Here is a 17,751-nt window from a genome sequence, read left to right as displayed (position 1 = left end):
GGAGAACTTACCTGAGGTGACCTCTCTGCAAGCACATCCGTCGCTGCAGATGAGGGACAGGGACAGCCTCTAGGGGACCCCCCACTCTGTCCCAGCAGAATCTGTAGCCGCCACCCCTATGTGCCTGTGCTCTGCTTCCAACCTGCGCATTTGCCGCATCTGCCTCTGCTCTCCCACCTGCCCACACCCTCACCAGACTCTCTCAGCACCACCTCTAACCAGATGACTCACCTTTTATTTCCAGCTTGATCTTGCCCCTGAGCCTCAGATTGGAGCCCTGGGGACAGCAAAACAGCCGATTCCCACAAACCTGCTCCCTACCAGTTCCCCCTCGCAGTAAGTATGCATCGCCCCCACCCGGGGGCTCAGGCTGCACCCTGGAGTCCCACTCTACGTCCAGACCCTCAGCAGCCCCACCTGGGCACTCTTCCCCTTGGACCACCTGGCTGTCCATTTCTCACCCGTTGACCTTACTGGAGGCTTCACTGGAGTTGTGGAGACGTTCAACCAGTCACAGGGCTGTGAGGGGATAGGGGATCTGCCTGGCTCAAGGACAGTGAAGGTTAACCCCACAACCTATTCCTCCAGCTTGGAAGGCAGCCCCTGAGTGCCCAGCACCCCTGCTGGCCTGAGCAGATAGATGGTCTTCACCACCAACAGGCTTTGCTTAAGGGAGAGTCTGTGAGGACAGACTGGGAATTCCTTTTCTCCAACCCTATCATCTGAAAGGCCAGCTCTGAGGCCTTCTGCTCTAGAGGAATGCTCTGGCAGGCATGGGGTTTCATCTGACCCTCTCTCCTTGCAAGGGTCCATGCCTGGGGCCCTTCATGGCCTGGAGAGCCCCACCTGGCCTTAGCTTCCAGGCCTGCCCTAGAGTCAGTGAACGTAAGACCCCTGTTGTGGGCCTCAGCTGCCCCACAGTGCACCCAGGCCTCTACCTGTAGGGGGTAGACACCTCCCAGAGCTGAGGATGGGATCTGACTTGCCTTGGGGGTGAATGGGAGCTTCCTCCCAGCATTGGGGAAGTCTGGTGGAGGGCATGGCCAGGCTCGAAGCTGGGAATGTCCAGCCAGGTCCGGTCACTTTTCCAAAGGGCACTGGTGGGCAGTGAAGGGTCATGGACATGGACATGGAATGAGGCAAGAGAGGTTATCCTAGAAAGGACTCCTCCACCCTCCACCCCCACCCCCAACCGCCACCCTGCCCTCCCCACCCCTGGTCTGGGGAGCAGCTGGAGGTCCAAAGCCAAATTCTTCCCCTTGTCCCTGCAAGTTCCACACCTCCTAACCCTCCACCTCTGAGGGAGTGAGTTTCTGGACCTCCCTTCACCTTCCCCCACCCCTGCCCCCAAGCCTCCCGACCTGGGTGGTGGGTAGTCCATAGTTCAAGGGCACAGAGTTCTGGCCCCTTGGCAGCCATCGTGTTAGGTGGAGGCAAGGACTCCCCAGACCTGATCCCACCCCACCCCATCCAGACTGGTCTCCCACCAGGTTTCTGGCCCGACTTTGTCTGGAGTGTGCGGCAAAGAGAAGGGGAAGTGGGAGGAGGAAGGGGAGGGGGGAGGAGGGGAGAAAGAATCCAGGAGGAGGGGGAAGTGGGAGAGGGGAGGAGGAAGCATCTTTGGGAAGAGCCCCTCCCCTCCCTCATTTGTTTTTCCCCCAGTGAGAGGAGGCTACGCTTTCCCCCACCTGCAGGAGGGGCTCATTGTCTGGGGTCTCCAGGCCCATTGTGTGGGGAAGGGAGCCTCATTGGCAGGGCATCAGTTTGTGATTATCTGCTCCCTGGCCCTGATTGGCTGGATGAGAAGGAGCCTCCCCAGGGCCCGGGACACGGAAGTTTGTGTAGCAACTTTTTCCAGCATGATGTGACTGTGTGTCCAGGCTTCGGAGTGAAGGTGTGCCCGCCCAGCCAGGATGACGCTCTGCGGGACCTTCCTGGGTGCGTACCTTACCCCAGCCCTGCACACCCCTTCCTGGGCCTGTTCACACATTTCTGCCAGGACACCAAGGGGACTAATTAGCTGTGTGTCCGTCAGCACTCAGCGTTCTTTTCTGGGCAGCCGAGGAGGCGATAGACATATGCTCCCTCCTGAGTGAGGCCAGGGTCTTTGGCCTGATGCCTCTCCTTCCAGCGGATTGTGTGTCTTGCAGAACTGTCAAGGCTGCCCTGTTTGTGGGCTTGGCTTCAAAGGTTGAAGGTGAGGACAGTGGGTGGGGCTGTTTGTGCCCCGATGCAGGGGCCATGAGGCTCTGGGGGTGGAAAGAAGGCATGTGTATGACCGATGTGCACCTGAGACTAGCCGTGGTAGAGAGACTTTGACTGGGACTACTGCTGTTTGCATTCCCAGCACATGCAGAGTTGCTGTGCGTGTGCGTCTGTGTTTGAAACATTAACACAGTGTTAGGGCAAGAGTTAGTGTGTGAGCCCCACAATATCCTCCCAAACATGTGTGTGTCTGAGAATGTGTGTTCACACAGTGTCAGAGGGCTGGTATGTTTGACGTCCCAGCATAAAACCATCCCACAATAGGGCCCAGAGCATGTGTGTGTGTGTGCGTGTATGTGAAAGGCTCACAACCCAGCAAGTGTGAGACAGGCACACAGAGTCAGCCCAGGGTGTTGGTAAGGGGCTCCCGGTTTTGTTTGCTCCATCTGCCAGAGCCTGCCTGGGGCAGCAGCCCCCTCGCACTCAGCTGTCCCTATACAATATTAATGCTGACCATCTCGGCTCCACACACAACGACCCTAATTGTCGTCTGCAGCTTTAAGGCGGGCGCCCATCTGCAGGGAAGCTTTCAGGAGGAAACAAGAAAACTCTCACCCCCAGCTGGTCACCGGAGAAGGTGCCAATTACAGATGCAGAAAGTTTAGACCAAAATTACTTGAAAGAGTTTTTATGAAGCAAATGAACTGACACTTGGAATGTCTGTGTGCAGATTTGCACAAGTAATTACATTTTATTTGAAATGATCTTACCAGCGAAGCAATCATGAAGCCTGCTTCCCCCAATTCCCACAAAGCAATTCCTTAGCAAGTGCCGCAGCACAAGTTTGGTTTTGCAAATCTCCCCCTTTTCTTCCTGTGCAGGGTTCTGGGGACCCTCTAGTCAGAGGCTGTTCCCCTGTGCATCTCCCAAACTTAAAAGTCACATGCAACTTGCCCACAGATTTTTATGAAATAAAGCTTAAAGGAACAATGTACTCCATTCTTAGTTATGGAAAAGAAAATATTTTATGACTAAAAAAATCCTGACAGCTTTTCACCTTGTATCAGAAAGTTTTCGCTTACACCTTGCTGTTGTCACTCGCCGGCACGGCTGGGAGCCTGGGTTTTAAAATCGCTTCTCCCAGCCCAGAGTCCTGACAAGACGTCAGTGTGTGGAGAACAAAGGGCCCAGCTCCGGGGGAGGGAGCGCTGTCCAAAGTGCTGATCAGACCGCAGGCGCGTCCGCACCCACTGCTCAGGCTGGAGCAAGAAGCCAGACCCCAGCAAGTTGCCAGCACAGTCCCTTCCCTGCTCCTTGCCTATAACCCCTCTTTGTTCCCTAGATGGAGTCGGCTAAAGATTTTGAACGTTTACTCATCAAAACGCATCTTCTGAAACGGCTCATTCAACTGTAACCTCCCAGTGGGAGTTCCCGGGGCTTCTCTCCAGGTTCTTGGAATAGGCACCAATTTGAAATTTCCAAGCACATTCAGAAATGCTCACTCAAGCAGCCTCAGGTGGAGCCCGATCCCAACCACCGGAGCTACACTCCTCAGGACGCTGTGCTTGCTCCATGGGGGAGGTGTGCAATGCTGAGAGGCAGAGGTTTGCACAAATACGATTTATGTTACCTGGAAAGCTAATTATGTGCACCAGGTCTGTGTGTTGTCCACATACTGATCTCTCCCTGTTGTCGCTTCTGTTGGTTGTTGTCCCGTAAGTTTGACTGTCACATATCTGAATTAAATACTTTCATGAAACACTGGGTATTGTTGGGGAATACGGCTGATTCAGCACCGGCCCTCCCTTTGATTCTATCTTCCTAGCAGAACAATGGCGTGCAGGGCTGCCTCAGCCTGCAGCCTGCCGATAAGAGTTTAATAGAATTTCTGAATGCCAAAGGTTTGGGATGTAAAATATCCCAGCACTCACAGCGTGTCCGGAGGAGACAGAAAATGGCTTTTCAGGAGAGCTCTCAACTGAATATGTCCTTCTATGCTAATGGATATGAGCTCACAAAAGAATAAAAACAATGGTAGGCAGTCATTGTAGGAGCCTCAAACTGTTCTCATTTGGCTAATTAATATTTCATCCTCAGTTTGACCAGTGAACGCTTGAGTTTATTTCCTTTTACTCAATCTAAAAGATTGCCCTGGGCACATTGTACATTTTGTTTGTTGAGAAGAACGTGTGTGTGTGTGTGTGTGTGTGTGTGTGTGTGTGTGTGCAAGAACCGAACATACTTGCCTTTAGGACGAAGCTCGTTGGTTTGCATGGAATGTAGGCTGTAGCACTGCATGTTAAAAATAATTGCTTGTGGTGAGTTTCAGCTGATTTTCAAAACATGTTTTCTTAGAGGAAGCTAAATGTTCTAAGCCTAATTCATGCTTCTGGTGGCCTGAGCCATTTAGTGCTGATTAAGTTGGGGGGCTTGTGCTCCTGGATAACATAGCAGGAAATGATATTTACTGTGTTGAAATCTCTGCCCTGAACTTTGCGGGGCTGGCCTGCTTCTGTGCTGGTCTTAGACAGCCGCTCGTCACGGGCATCTAAAACCCAGCCTGTGTCCTGTCTCACGGCACAGTTTCTAACAACCTGATGACGATCACGGACACTGGTTTGCCTGATCTATCGGGAGGAAAAGGAAGTTTGGATACTAAGCAAGAACACCCTGGCTCCTGGGTACTCTTGCTGAGGAGGTTCCTACATGTATTCCTGAAAGTGGAAAACAATTTGGTTGCTTGAAGTGTAGGTGGGCAGTTCCATTGTGTCTGTGATGCAGTTTAAAAAGACTCAAAAAGACAGAGCAGAGAACTTGAGCCGTGTGTTTCCCTCTGGCTGGGATAAACTAACTTAGTGGTTTTGGGCAATAGAGGACTTGTGCCCGAGATCTCACTGAGAGCATTTTATTATTTTAAAATTTGAGCCAAAAAGAGAATGTGTGATAAAAGAAAAATATCTTTTTCCTGATCTTTTCTTTGTGTGTATGACTTTAGTTTTGGGTCTGTGGCCATAGGCACCTTTTACGGACTTTAAAAAATACATACCTATCCTTTGAAGTCACTGATACTTGAACATGCAGATGAACCAGTATGCACCCCTCCTGGTTCATCTGAGTAATAAATTCTGCAGTCCGTTCTTTATGATGGTAGGTCATATTCCTAACCACCAATAAATATTGTAAAGTACTTTCGCTGCAGCCGTGCTAACCCAGGGCATCTGTCATTCCGGTTGCTGCTATTAGGAATTATTGGACTGAACCACTGGTGGAGACAGCACAGGGGGGTGAGTATGGCGGTTGTGACGCTCTCTGCCCTTCTGTGTGTTCTGCATAAAAAAAACCCAATCATGCTGCATATTAATTATGATACAGTGTGGGCAAACACAGCCACCTTCTGTGGGCTGATGTTTGGAGCAGGAGACAGGGGCTCTGCCGGCCTGGGCACCTCTCACTTTCCAAGTCAGCAGATCCATCTTTCTGATGCTATACTGTAAATTTATTTCACCTCGGAGAGTAAACAGATATATTGGAGCCCCAAGGGTTCATGGGTAGCGTATTTACAAAGGAGCCTCTCCGCCAGCCCGTGCCACCGCTGCTAATGAGAGCGGTCATTAAGTAAATGAGACGTCGCCTTTAGCTGGCTTAGGAGTCGCACACTAAGGGGAGAAGATATTTAATTGAAACCCGCACACAGGCTTCCCCACATGTGACCGCTGTAAGGGAGGCAGCTGCCTCCCCTCTCCTCCCCCGTCCACCCTGCACCCCCCATGTAAATTTCATGATTGCTTTCCGTGATGTCATTTTGAAGGAGGACAATAGCTGTGGGGAAAGGTAAGTCCGTGTTATGCTCTTTCGCTGACAAAGGCAGATATCCAAGTGCTTGGCTCTTCCCCTCGACCGAGACAGGGAGAGGGCGCGCGAGCAGAGTTAATTTCTAAGATGAAGGCGTTCTTTGCAGGAAAAGCAGGTCTGGGGATGGCTTTTTAAAGCTGCTCTGTTGGACTGAGCCTTTCTTCTCCTGCCGGGTCTGCCCGTGGCTGTTTTCCTTCTCCCCTGCTTGTTCACGCGCTTGGCCTCTCCGAGAGTCTAGTGGACATGTAGTGCGTCTGACAGAAAAGACACTGGGGGCTGTGTGCCAAGACAAGAAACTTGATGTGCATTTCTGGACGAGGAACACAGATATATCGGCAGCCGTGGGACCCAGCAGCTATGTGGTGGGGGAAAATGCTGCCTCCTTAAGCAGAAGACCTCTCTGGAGCAGGGATCTCAGAGTTGCTGCCTCGTGTGAGCCCCCCATCCAAGACACGGAAGAGAGATGGTCATGTGAGCATTTTGTCTTTGCGAGTCACGTATTTCTAAACTTAAGAAACAGCATTTAGGGTGCATGTGTCTGTGGGATAGGCGCACAGAACTAAATACCGGCTGCTCTTCTCAGCTGCTTTTCCTGCGGCGAGGGGGGCCAGCAGTGTGGTTGTTTATAATGTTAATGTAACTGGATTTGTGTATTTAAAACTAGAAATCAGGGTTGGCCAGGAAGATGGTATGAGCTTTGTGCAACATAATGCCGTGGCCTGTGAGATGATGTGTCCGGGGCTGGGGACTTTGCTCTGTCCCTTGGATTCACCTCTTCTTTGTGAATCAGGAAATAAATACGCCTCGTGTGGCTCTGGTGTCGTGGTGGTGGGTTCTCACCACGAGGGTCCTGCTCACTGTCTCTGAATCACGGAGGGCTGTTGTGGTCTTACTGCCACCTTTGCGTCAGTGGGGCCTCATTCCTGGCCCCGTTGGGTATGTAATTTCTGAAACAAAACCTCTGAGAGGTGTGTCTGGTAGTGGGCAATGCTTTCCCTGTGTCATTCTGATGGTGCTAATGACAGTGATTATTATTATTATTATTATCCTTTTGGGAGGGGGAAGTGAGGGATTTTGCCCCAGGGGTCTAAACAAGAACGACCACCACCACAACAACCAGAGATTAGAGAAAGCTGAGGACATCTCTGGGGCTAGTGGCTGAGTGAACAAAAGGCAGGAGGAATGTCGGGACCAACCTGGAGGAGGTGAGCCTCAGTCTTGCTGAGAGGCTTGGACCCTGCCCCTTGAGATGCTGAGGGAGCTTGTCATGCCCTCACTCCAGCCCCGTGCCGGGGTGTCCTTGCCTGGGGCTGGGCGGGCGCTGGGGAGAGGCCCAGGCTCCTGGCCACCAGGGCTCCCTTCCCATTGGTCCTTGGCTGTGATTATCACCTCCTTCCATATGGCCCCGTTAATTCATGGTAAACAAAAGAGTGGGAGAACAGAGATTGGAGTTCTGTGGTGCCAGTGGGGAAGGTGTCACCAACAGGGCAGGACTCTGCCTGTCTCCCCAGAATTCACTGTGCAGAGGAGATTGGTCAGGTTTAGAGGTTAGTTTGTTTGCAAAGAGGAGGCTGCAGCTCCGTGACCCCTTCTGTGCTCTGGAGCAGGAGACTGAGGCCCCCGGCACCTGGGTAACCCCCTGATCTCACAGGATGTTGAAGGATCTAGGGGGCTCAGCGGGGGCTGTGAAGAGATTGACGTGGAGGCCTGTCCATCCTGGAACCAGCTGAGCTCTGACTTCCTTGGACCATAGGGCCCAGATGTGGGCCTGGGAACTCACCAGGGCAGAGGAGCTGCTTCTGTCTAAAGTGTAACCCAGTGGGCCTGTGTGACCCTCAGGCATTGGCCGCAGGTCTGGAAGCAGTCCCAGATATTTGGAGCCAATGCTCTGGGCGCTCTTGGAAGATTCTGGGAAAGGCAGCTGTGGCTCACTGCCCTGAGTGTTCCTGTGCCTGAGGGAAGGGAACCTGCAGGCAGAGACTTCAGGGCTGCAGAGTTGCTCCGTCTCTGAGCTGGGGCGGCGGGTCACAGCAGCATTTCCCAGGAAGCCCTGTCAGTGGCCGGAGGCATCAGGGAGAGGCCGCTGGGCACTCAGAGCCGCCCCAGGCCTGTGGCAGTGCAGGTTTTGGCTGCGGTTTGGTCAGCTGCCGGGGCCTGGCTGTGGAGGGCACTCTCCCTGGTGCTGCCCAGAGCCCAGGCCCCTCCCCTGCGGGCCCCATTGTCCTCTGGCCTGGGGTCGCTGAGTGGGTGCATGAGGACATGGGTGGCTCTGTGTGAGCATGTGGGGTGGGGGGGGGATCTGTGCCAATTCTGGTCGGGGAGTGGAGAGTGTGTGTAACACAGAGCTGGGCTGACCACGCTCCTGGTGGTGCCCACACCTGCGCGATGGTTTGCATGGACCAGCACTGGGCAGAGATAGCAGACTGACAGTGTAGCAGAGAAATACCCCCTGGGCCTCCTACCATGGCCTGGATGGCAGTGGGCAGGCTGGTGGGGCTGAGCGCCTCCTGGATGGACTCCGTACAAGAGGCGTGTCTGCTGGGTGAAAAGTGAGCAAGGCCTGGGGCTGCTCAACCCCCACCTGCCTGGGGAAGGTGGGACCAGTAGCGACCAGAACCCCTTGGTCAGCACTGGACCTGGAGTGGACCAGGAGGCAGGAAGCTGGCCTGGCTGGCAGGGCCGAGGTGAGTCTGCCAGGCAGGCGGGGACTGTCAGTAGTCACCTGATCCTCGGGCAGGCAGGGCACTGGGCAGCCAGTCAAACTTGCACGTTACTCAGGCATGTGGGAAAGATAAACCCAGCTCCTGTCCTGGCCCTGGAAGACCCACCCCAGATCTCGTTTTTGTTGGCTTCAGAGGGGTGCCTGGCTGGGGGCCCCTCCCTCTGCTCCCCCAGCTTCTAGAGCTGCCCTCTCTGCTCTTCCCTTGTGAACTCACTCATGAATAAACCAGAATTTGTTTGTCTACCGATGTAATTTTAACGGGAGTTTTGTGGTGTGAGTTTACAGGAAAATGGTCTTTGGGAGCCAGCAACATTTGGAGATTAGTCAGCCCGAAAAATGCTGTGTTTCCCAGAAGGACTTAGCACAGCTGCCGCAGGTCCTGCCTCCCAGGTGGGCTTTGTACTCCCTGAAGACCCCAGGGTCTGTCCTCCTTGGGAGCCCCTGACCAGGGGCCACCGGCTGCCCAGCCCAGAGCGCTTGCTGGAGGCTCCAGGGCGGAATGTCTCCATGTTCTCAGCATACTTTGTCTTTCCCGAATGTCACTTAGGAAAACCTTCAAAACGAAACAAGGGGGACGTTTTTCACCTGACTTAAAATGCTTTTGCTCTCAGGCTTGTATCAAGCTTCACAGAGGAGAGATTAATACTTGCAGTCGGTGTCTTTTTTATCTTCGTGTTGCTGAGGCTGGCCTTGTGCTGCTTGCACACCTTTCCCTGCGGGCTCATGCAGCTGGGAGCAAAGGCACTTTTCCTTGCCCATTGTTTCATCCCTCTTTCACTTTAAAATTTGCACTTAAAAAAATTCAGTGTTATTTCAATCAAATGGAATGAAAATAACTCAGAGGATGGCTCCAATCTGCCCCAGCCTGACTGAGTACCCCTGCCTCTGTGGGGCTTAGCCCAACAGTTGGAGGTCGGCAAGCGGGGACAAGTGTCCCAGGCCTGTGGCTGCCTTCAGATGAGCCCTGGGCTCTGGAAGGGGCTGTGGCCTAGGAGCAGGGTTGCGTGGAGGGTGCACGAGGGACAGGCCCTTGAAGGATCCGCTGGCAGGGTCTTCCTGCGTTGCTCAGGGTGGTGGGCAGGGTGCGAACGTATGTGTGACCTAGATGTTGGGAGGAAAAGGGGACGTGCCATATGGTCTGAGTTGCTGACAGATTAGCCTGCCAGGCTCCCACCTCACCCTCACGCCTGGCTTCACACCTTGATCACGTTCGACATCAGGCTGAGGGTGCCGGCAGAAGCCATCTGGGTCTTCTCCTTTTTTCCCATTTTGGGTCTCCGGAGCTCCAGGGCTGCTCCAACTCTGCCTGGGAGGGAGGGGGTCTCAGGTTCTCTCTGCTGGGCCGGAGCTTAGAGCCCCACTGGGCCCCGGTGCCTGCTTTAGAAGACCTCACACTGACAGCAGCAAACGCCTCGGATGTTAAGGCCCTGGGTCTCAGCACACCAGACCCGCAGCTCTGAGGGCCCCGAGGGGCATCCCTGATTCCAAAGCACTTCAGTCTCTACACCCACAGGACTGCTGAATCCTGGCAGGAAGACGGCTTCAGCAGTCAAGCTCCGTGTGCCCAGTGGTTCCCAATGGGAAGGGAAGCCTGTTCTCCAAGAGGGTTTTTGTAGACCCAGAGCATCGCCTGGGACATAAATAAGGAGCTTGGGGACGGGGGTTTCCTGGTGCAGTGACTGTCCCAGGGTTCCCCAGACTTGGGGCTTCAAAGTGACCCGCTCAGTCATGGGACTGCAAACTGAACAGTTAATTGGTTCAATTGTTGTTTTGCACATGGAAAACTCTGGTTTTCCAAACTAAAGAGTGCCTCTTGTTAGTACTTTTTTATTTTCAAAGATTTTATTTATTTATTTGAGAGACAGAAAGAGAGAGAGAGAGAGAGAGAGATCACAAGCAGGGGGGCAGAGGCAGAGGGAGAAGCAGACTCCCCGTTGAGCAGGGAGCCTGACATGGGGCTCAATCCCAGGATCCTGGGACCATGACCTGAGCCGAAGGCTAATGCTTAGCCGACTGAGCCACCCAGGCTCCCCTTGTTAGTACTTTTTAATGGTCTGACTTTGTTCTGGTGAGATGGTTTCGGTTCTGTGTGATCTATTTTATGTCCATGTAGCCCAGGCCCCAACTCCAGCCTCAGGTGCTTCTTGAGGCCTCATTGAGCACTGAAGCAGGCTAATGGGGAGGGTTCTCCTCCCCACAACACACACAAACCAGCAGTTTCCACCATCTGTGAAGGGCTGTGTGCCTGATGCCTTCTCTCATCCAGCAGTTTTGATGCTTCCTAGGAAGGCCACCGGGGCCATTGGAAAAGCTCACAGAGGCCCTGAAGTACTGAAGTCAGGGGTCTAAGTGCTCAGCACATCAGCCCAGAGGGAGAAGAGAGGTGGATTTGTTATTGGAATTGCATTTGGCGAAGCTTTGTCTCCCCTGGAAGGCTGCTGGAGCATGTCACAAGGGGTCAGCTGTCGACGGCTGGGCCCTGGCTTTGCTTGCCTGGCTGCAAATCCCGTGTTCAGCTCCTAAGTTCAGAACCTGCTGCTGGGTGTGGAGTCCCCTTCATGCAGGCTGCACCTCCGGCATCTGGAGGACCCGAATGTACTCTAGAGTCTGTTCTTGTGATCAGGATGTGTTCCTGGAGAGCACTCTCACAAGCATGTGTGTTAGCATAGGGGGCTGGTTCTTCCCAGCCCTGTTCTGCTCTGTGCCTTCCCAGTGAGGGCCCCCTTCTTGCCCCAAGTCCCTCGGAGGCCAGTCACCTGTGGTCTGTGTGAAGTGTTTAGGTTTTCTCCAAATTCTGTTGAGTGCTGGTTCTCGGTGTGCTGGGCACTGTCCATCCAGACTGGGAAATCAGCACGTGCAACACCCCAACATTTCTGAGCCTAAAAGGTGGGAGGGTGGGCTGTTGCTGGGCAGCACTAGGAGGATGACAGGTGGGTCCCCCCTCCCCCACCCAAAAATTGGGGGCAACTCTGAGCCCGGGAGCTGGGGCTACAGTTAAACTCCCTGGGGAGCAGCTGCCTCCCATCAAATACCTAGGGCTCACCCTTCTTCCCCTAAACAGGAATGCTTCCATTTCCTGCAGAGGGATGGGGGTGGGGGGTTGGGGGGGGGGGGGGGGGGAGTGGGGGAAGGAAAAGAGCACTGTTGTCAAAACCATCTCCCCCACCCCCAGGGCTACCTGTGCCTGGCTGGACCGTGCTCTCCCTGGTTTCCTGTCTGGATTCCCAGGTTGGGTGCCTGAGAGCCTTCTCCTCACTGGGATGGACATGAGCAAGGGTAATGGATAGACCCTAAAGGGAGTGCTGAGCAGATTAATTTTATTTGTTTGTACAAGAGAGCCCGTTCTAGTTGGGTCACCTTCAGGAGCCTAAATAAAGTGTGGTTTCCAGGAAGATGGAAGTGGCCCTTTCTCCACTCCCTGGGCTGGACAGTTCTGACTAAGGAAGGGGTTTCTGGGACTCAGGGACGAGCCACACAGGAACAGAATTCCAGAGAAGGCCCCTCCTGATCCTGGGAGGCCAGTGTGTACCCGGAAGACCCTGGAGACCTACAAGGAAGGTGCCCAGAAACTAGCCCTCTTGGTTCCCAGCCTGTTGGATAAGGTCAGAACCATCCCTGTCCTTTCCCACTGCATTGTTTCCCTCTGTGGACCTCCCCGTGCACCCCAGGACTGAGGCAGGCCACTCTAGATGTACCTGGTCTGAAAGGTGTCTGTGAATTTGGCTCAGTGAGGCAGGTGCACGGGTCAGCCTCACCATCCACACCCTCGTTTCCTGAGCCCTTGGCGTGGCCCAGGCTCCAGATCTTGGAGAGCAGTAGGACGGACCTATGATGGGTGGTTGGGTCCTGTGGGGGGAATTGTGGGGGCCTGGGAGCTGTGAGTGGGTGCAAGGAAATAAGGGGACCCCTCCCCCAGCACCTCTTCTGGCCTGCAGCCTGGCTTGGTCATTGGGTGGGTCAAGGGAAGTGGGAGGGAGCCCCTCACCCCAGTGCCTTCGTGGACACAGTACCTGCACCCATTTCCTTCGGGCTAGTCTCCTGTTCTGTCTGTTTTTCCGTTTTTCCTGTTGTTCTGTCCTCCTGGTGTGGGGAGGGGGAAACACACGGGGCTCCTGGAAGCTGCCTGGCTCCTCATCTGGGGGCAGAGCGTGTGTGCCGAGCCTCTGGGCTCCGAATTTGTTGCCTGTCTTGCCAGCCTGGATGGAGGTGGGGATTGGGGTCACTAGTGAACCCCACTTGGGGTGGGAAGGTTCTTGATGAAATCCTGTGAGCACCCTCGTGGAGCAGGGGGTGAGCAGAGTGGTTTCATCCTGCTGCCTTCGTTCTTGGCTCCGGCCACCACCCATTGTGCCTCTCCCGGGACACTGGGCACCCTGGGGCTGAACACCCTCCCCTCGATCCTGAGCCCCTCCCTCCCCTCCTGGCAGGCTCACTGACAGGCCGCCCCGAGAGCTGTCCTGTGATTTGGAAAGTCATTATTACCGCGGAGCAGTGTAGCTGTTGTTTTTACAGCGTTGGTAAGGTTAAAAGAAATAATAATAATAATAATATAAGAAAGACTCAGCCACAGTCACTGCCTGCAACATACTATTTGCATTTTTTAAGGAAACACTTCTTTGAGACAGCCTGGGTGAAAGGTCACTATTTGCATATAAATGGAAGAGAAAGTGTATGAAGCTGAAAGTTACATCTGTATTATTTTCTCAGCAGTGAGCTGCTGTTGGAGAGATTAAGGGACATGGCTTGGATTTGGCTTTTATAGAATAGAGAAAGTACCAGTGAGGCTGATTTAGAAGCAAAATAATGAGAGAAATGTGCAAAGCTATAGAATTGCCGACTCCCCTGCCCCCACCTCCCCCTTCTCTCATTTTCACCTAAACTCAGCAAAAGCAGGTCTGCTTTGCTCCACTCAGCAAGTCTCCATTTTACTTCTCTCTGAATTCCAGCTTAAAAAAAAGAGGAAAGAAAGAGAGGAAAACTTGCCCTCGTTTTCCTGGGCCCTGATTGTGTTTCCTACCAGAAGGTGGTCCAGGGGGTGGGGTGCTGACACTGCTTCCAAGACTCCCAAAACCCAGGACAGAAGCCCCACTGCAGTTGTGCTTTCTTCCCCGGCACGGCGTGGAGCTGAGAAGGCCCCCAGGCCCATGTGTCTTGCCCCGGGCAGGTGGGGGCCAAGGTTGCTCAGGCCTGGGAGCTGCTGGCGGGTGGGAAATGAGGGGTCTCGAGGGTGCCCCCACCTTCCCTGCAGCCCCTTCCTGAGATTTTGAGGGCCCAGGTGCCACTTCCTTTTGGATTTTCAGGGTTGTTAGACTCTCCCGAGGGCCCACCCTGCCCCACTGTCCCTGGGCTCTCCAGGGGGAAGCCAGGCCGGGGGTGGGGGGGGTGAGGGAGTTGGAGCCCTTTGGGCCCAGAAACATTTTAGCCCTTGCAGGCTTCCAGGAGCAGTGTTCGGGACTGTGGGAGGTGGAGACATGCCTCTGGAGGGACCTGAGGATTCCCCCTCCTGGGTTCTGGCTTCAACCCCTCCTCACAGAGGCCTCCACTGACCACCTGTTACTGAAATCACACCCCACACCCCGTTATTTTTTAAAATATATTTTAAAACAAGCTCAAGCTCATGGGCACATTTCAAATATAAGACAAAAACCATTTTTCCTGAGCCACTTGAGAGTACGTTTGCCAAGTCTATGCCCATCACCCAGAACACTTGTTCGGGTGTTTCCAACAAAGAAGGGCTTTTCCTCCAGAATCACGGTCACCTGTGTGGATGTCTGGTCCTCAGACGGTGTTCAGACTCCTCCAGCTGTCTCAAAGGATGGGCTCAGAATCAAACTATGTGTTTGGTCTTCATCACGACATTCACCTTTTGGAAGAATGCTCGTCAGTTTTTTTTTTGTAGAACACCCCTCAGTTTGGGTTTGGTGGCTGTTCCCCGTGACTGGACTTGGCTTATGTGGGGACACTACCCAGGAGTCAGGCTCTTCTCCCTGCATTGGTGCTGTTACTTTGATCACTGGGTTAGATGGCGCTTTTCCCAACATTTCTCGCTGCAATGACACTCTTGGTCCCTTTGCAATTAATTATTTGGGAAGGTACTTTGAAGCCATGGAAATACCTCATTCCCCATCAAGCTACCAATTTACTTATTTTTATTGATACCTGTATTGACTCATGATTTATTTTATCCACTGGGTTATAATTGTTATTTCAATGCTTGTTGCTGTGGGCCAATGAGGCCACCCAAACTGGCTGTACATCCCGATGCATCCCTAACACTTTTGAATGCACCCTTGCTCACCCCAGACCCCTGGGGTGCCTTCCTGGCCAGAGCCTAGAGTCCACCCCACAGTACTTTTCCATGGGAGGACGGGGTGCTGGCTGGGCCTGCAGCCTCTGAGTGGACACGTGCGCACACACACACACACACACACAGTTACACACATGCAGCCTTGCACCTACATCTGTATTTATTTCTCCATTTTCTCTAGATATCAAAAACCGCAAGTCCACACAGATACCTCCAATACTAATTCCCCCACAGGGTATATTTTAGGTTCTGCTTTTGTCTTTGTGTAACTTCTTTTCCCCCAACAGCGAGAAACCTGGTTTCCGTCGTCCTTAAAATATATACTTATTTATCAATCCCGTTTCCCTCCTCACCCACCCTTCGTGGGACAGCCCCGCACTCCACTCCAGGCCAGGCCTTCCAGGGGATGCCTTCTCCTCCTGCCTGAGATCTGACACTAGGGGGACTCACGGGCCCAGTTTGCCCAGGACTGTGGGTCTGTGGGGTGTGCTCCAGGACAGACCAGATGTGATGGATAGCCTCAGGACTGGATTCTTCTGCTATTTTCCCTCTGAGCAACCTTCTTATGTTGAATAGCATCTTTGTTCATTTATTTTCACCGTTGGGCCAAGTAGTATGCGCCAGGATTATTTCTTATACAAGTTTTTGTTTTTCTTGTAGATAATCATCCCTGCCCCTCACCCCCTGGCTTCCTTCGTGTCCAGTGGGTGGTATGCTTTAGTGACTATGTGTCTCCTGAAGTATTTTTTTTTTTAAAGAATCTTCTTTGTTTTTTTTGTTTTTTTTAAAGACTTCATTTATTTATTCGAGAGAGAGAGAATGAGAAATAGCACGGGAGGGAAGAGGGTCAGAGGGAGAGGCAGACTCCCCGCCGAGCAGGGAGCCCGACATGGGACTCGATCCCGGGACTCCAGGATCATGACCCGAGCCGAAGGCAGTCGCTTAACCAACTGAGCCACTCAGGCGCCCTCCTGAAGTATTTTTATTCTACTATTTCCCTTGCTTGATATTTTGCCTGGGCATAGACAGCACACAGGTTGATTTTCAACCTTACAGTTTTGGAGTTCTCGCTTCCTTGTTGAGAAACCTGATGCCTTTCCGATATCTTTTGCTTGTGACCTCTCCCCGTGGAAGCTTCTAGGATCCTCTTGGTATTCCTGGTATTTTAGAATTTTACTGTGCTCAGCTTGGTTGGAGCGGATCTTTGTTTCGTTAGCTGCTGGGTACTTAATGGGTCTTTTAATCTAAAAATATAATTTCCTTTAGTTCCGGGAAATTATTTTTTATTAGTTAATTCATACTTTTCCCTCCCATTTTTTTGGGTTCTCCTTTTCTGGAACTCTGGAGTCAGGTGTTAGGTCTCACCTAGTTTCCCTCCTTATTCCTGTCTCCTTATTAACTTTTCTAGAATACATCTTCAACTCTACCGACGAGGTCTTTTTTTTTTTAAGATTTTATTTATTTATTTGACAGAAAGAGACAGCTAGAGAGGGAACACAAGCAGGGGGAGTGGCGGAGGGAGAGAGACCGCTGAGCAGGGAGCCCGATGCGGGGCTCCATCCCAGGACCCAGGGATCATGACCTGAGCCCAAGGCAGACGCTTAATGACTGAGCCACCCAGGAGCCCTCTACCTACCAGGTCTTGGACTGGATTCTTCATGTGGGTTTTACACTTTATTTCTAAATTGGGAAAGACAGACACAGCGGTGTGGAGCCTTCCCACACGACTCCCAATCCGTCTCCAGCTCCCATCACTGGCTGGGCCAGGCCACGTCTGCTCTCTCACTGTTCTGGGCTCTGTCCTAGCTCCTGCTTGTTTGTCCACCCTGTGGAGGAGGGAGCTTGCTAAGACGTGGACATGTCCATTTGGCAGAGGCTCCTAGAGGCACCCCCTCCCCCACCCCAAGGTTCCGGCCCACAGATGTAGGGAAGGTCTTGGGAACAGGGATCTGGGATGGGGATCTTACTTTGAACTCGGAGAGGTGCTAGACTGCCTTCTGTGGTCCCTGGGAGCTGCGTGACATGGGCCTCTGCCCTCTGAGGGCCTTGTCTTCCTGCCTCCGGAGGTACCGTCTGGACCTCAGGGTTTTGGGTTCAGAGATTCTCTGGGTCTGGAGGGTGGAATTCTGGGCTGTGGTCCCCCAAGTATCTACTGTGACACGTGGTTGGTTTTGTGTGGGCCTTAAATTATTTTTACATTTCTATTCTCTTTTCTTGTTGACTTTCTGGGCTTTCCCTTAAGTCTGAGCAGCAGGCGAGAAGGCCTGGGAGCTGAGGGGACAGATGAAGACTGAGATGAAAAGCAGAAAAAAATGTTTTTCCTTTTAAATGGCAAGATTTGTTGGTACTCAGTTCCAGGGCCCAGCTTTTCAGTGGATACATTCAATTCATGGCTTTGAGGCGATGTGGGATAGATAGGGATATACACTTTCAAAGTTTTGCTCTGCATAAGGGCCCAGGGAAGCCGAGGAGGCCTGCCCTCTTCAGGACAGCAGGGCCCCAGGCAGGGGTGGCTGGAGCTTGCCCAGCATGGTGGCCCCAGTGACACGCAGGCAGAGGCAGGACGGGGGGCCCTGTGGTTGGTTAGTTACTGGCCGAGGTTGGCGAGAGATCAGCCGAGCCATAAAGCTGCCTATGCATCCTGACGGCAGAGGTGTATTTGTGT

The 17,751-nt window shown here is 53.0% G+C and overlaps 1 protein-coding gene across 7 annotated transcripts in view; it reads left to right on the top strand.

Annotated features, from left to right (window-relative positions):
• Positions 1-1,882: 1,882 nt before the first annotated feature.
• Positions 1,883-17,751, top strand: part of MYT1 (myelin transcription factor 1) — a 66,562-nt gene continuing 50,693 nt past the window's right edge. For 2 of the 7 annotated variants that reach the window (XM_073888309.1, XM_073888305.1), the window contains exon 1: positions 5,742-6,036. Coding sequence is in view for 1 of the 7 variants with exons in the window: in XM_025864947.2 (XP_025720732.2) it covers positions 1,914-1,938 (25 nt within the window). In the remaining 6 variants the exon portion in view is untranslated. Of the gene's footprint in view, positions 1,939-5,395; positions 5,490-5,741; positions 6,037-6,117; positions 6,529-16,599; positions 16,726-17,751 lie in introns of those variants that run through there. The other 5 variants (XM_073888310.1, XM_073888306.1, XM_025864947.2 and 2 more) reach the window with 4 other exon arrangements.

This window comes from Callorhinus ursinus, unplaced genomic scaffold, assembly GCF_003265705.2.
Source record: "Callorhinus ursinus isolate GAN/ISIS: 27379988/994484 unplaced genomic scaffold, GSC_fseal_2.0 scaffold89, whole genome shotgun sequence".
Classification (NCBI taxonomy): domain Eukaryota; kingdom Metazoa; phylum Chordata; class Mammalia; order Carnivora; family Otariidae; genus Callorhinus; species Callorhinus ursinus.
Note: the sequence above shows the minus strand (reverse complement) of the source record. Positions and strands in the feature narration are given on the sequence as shown.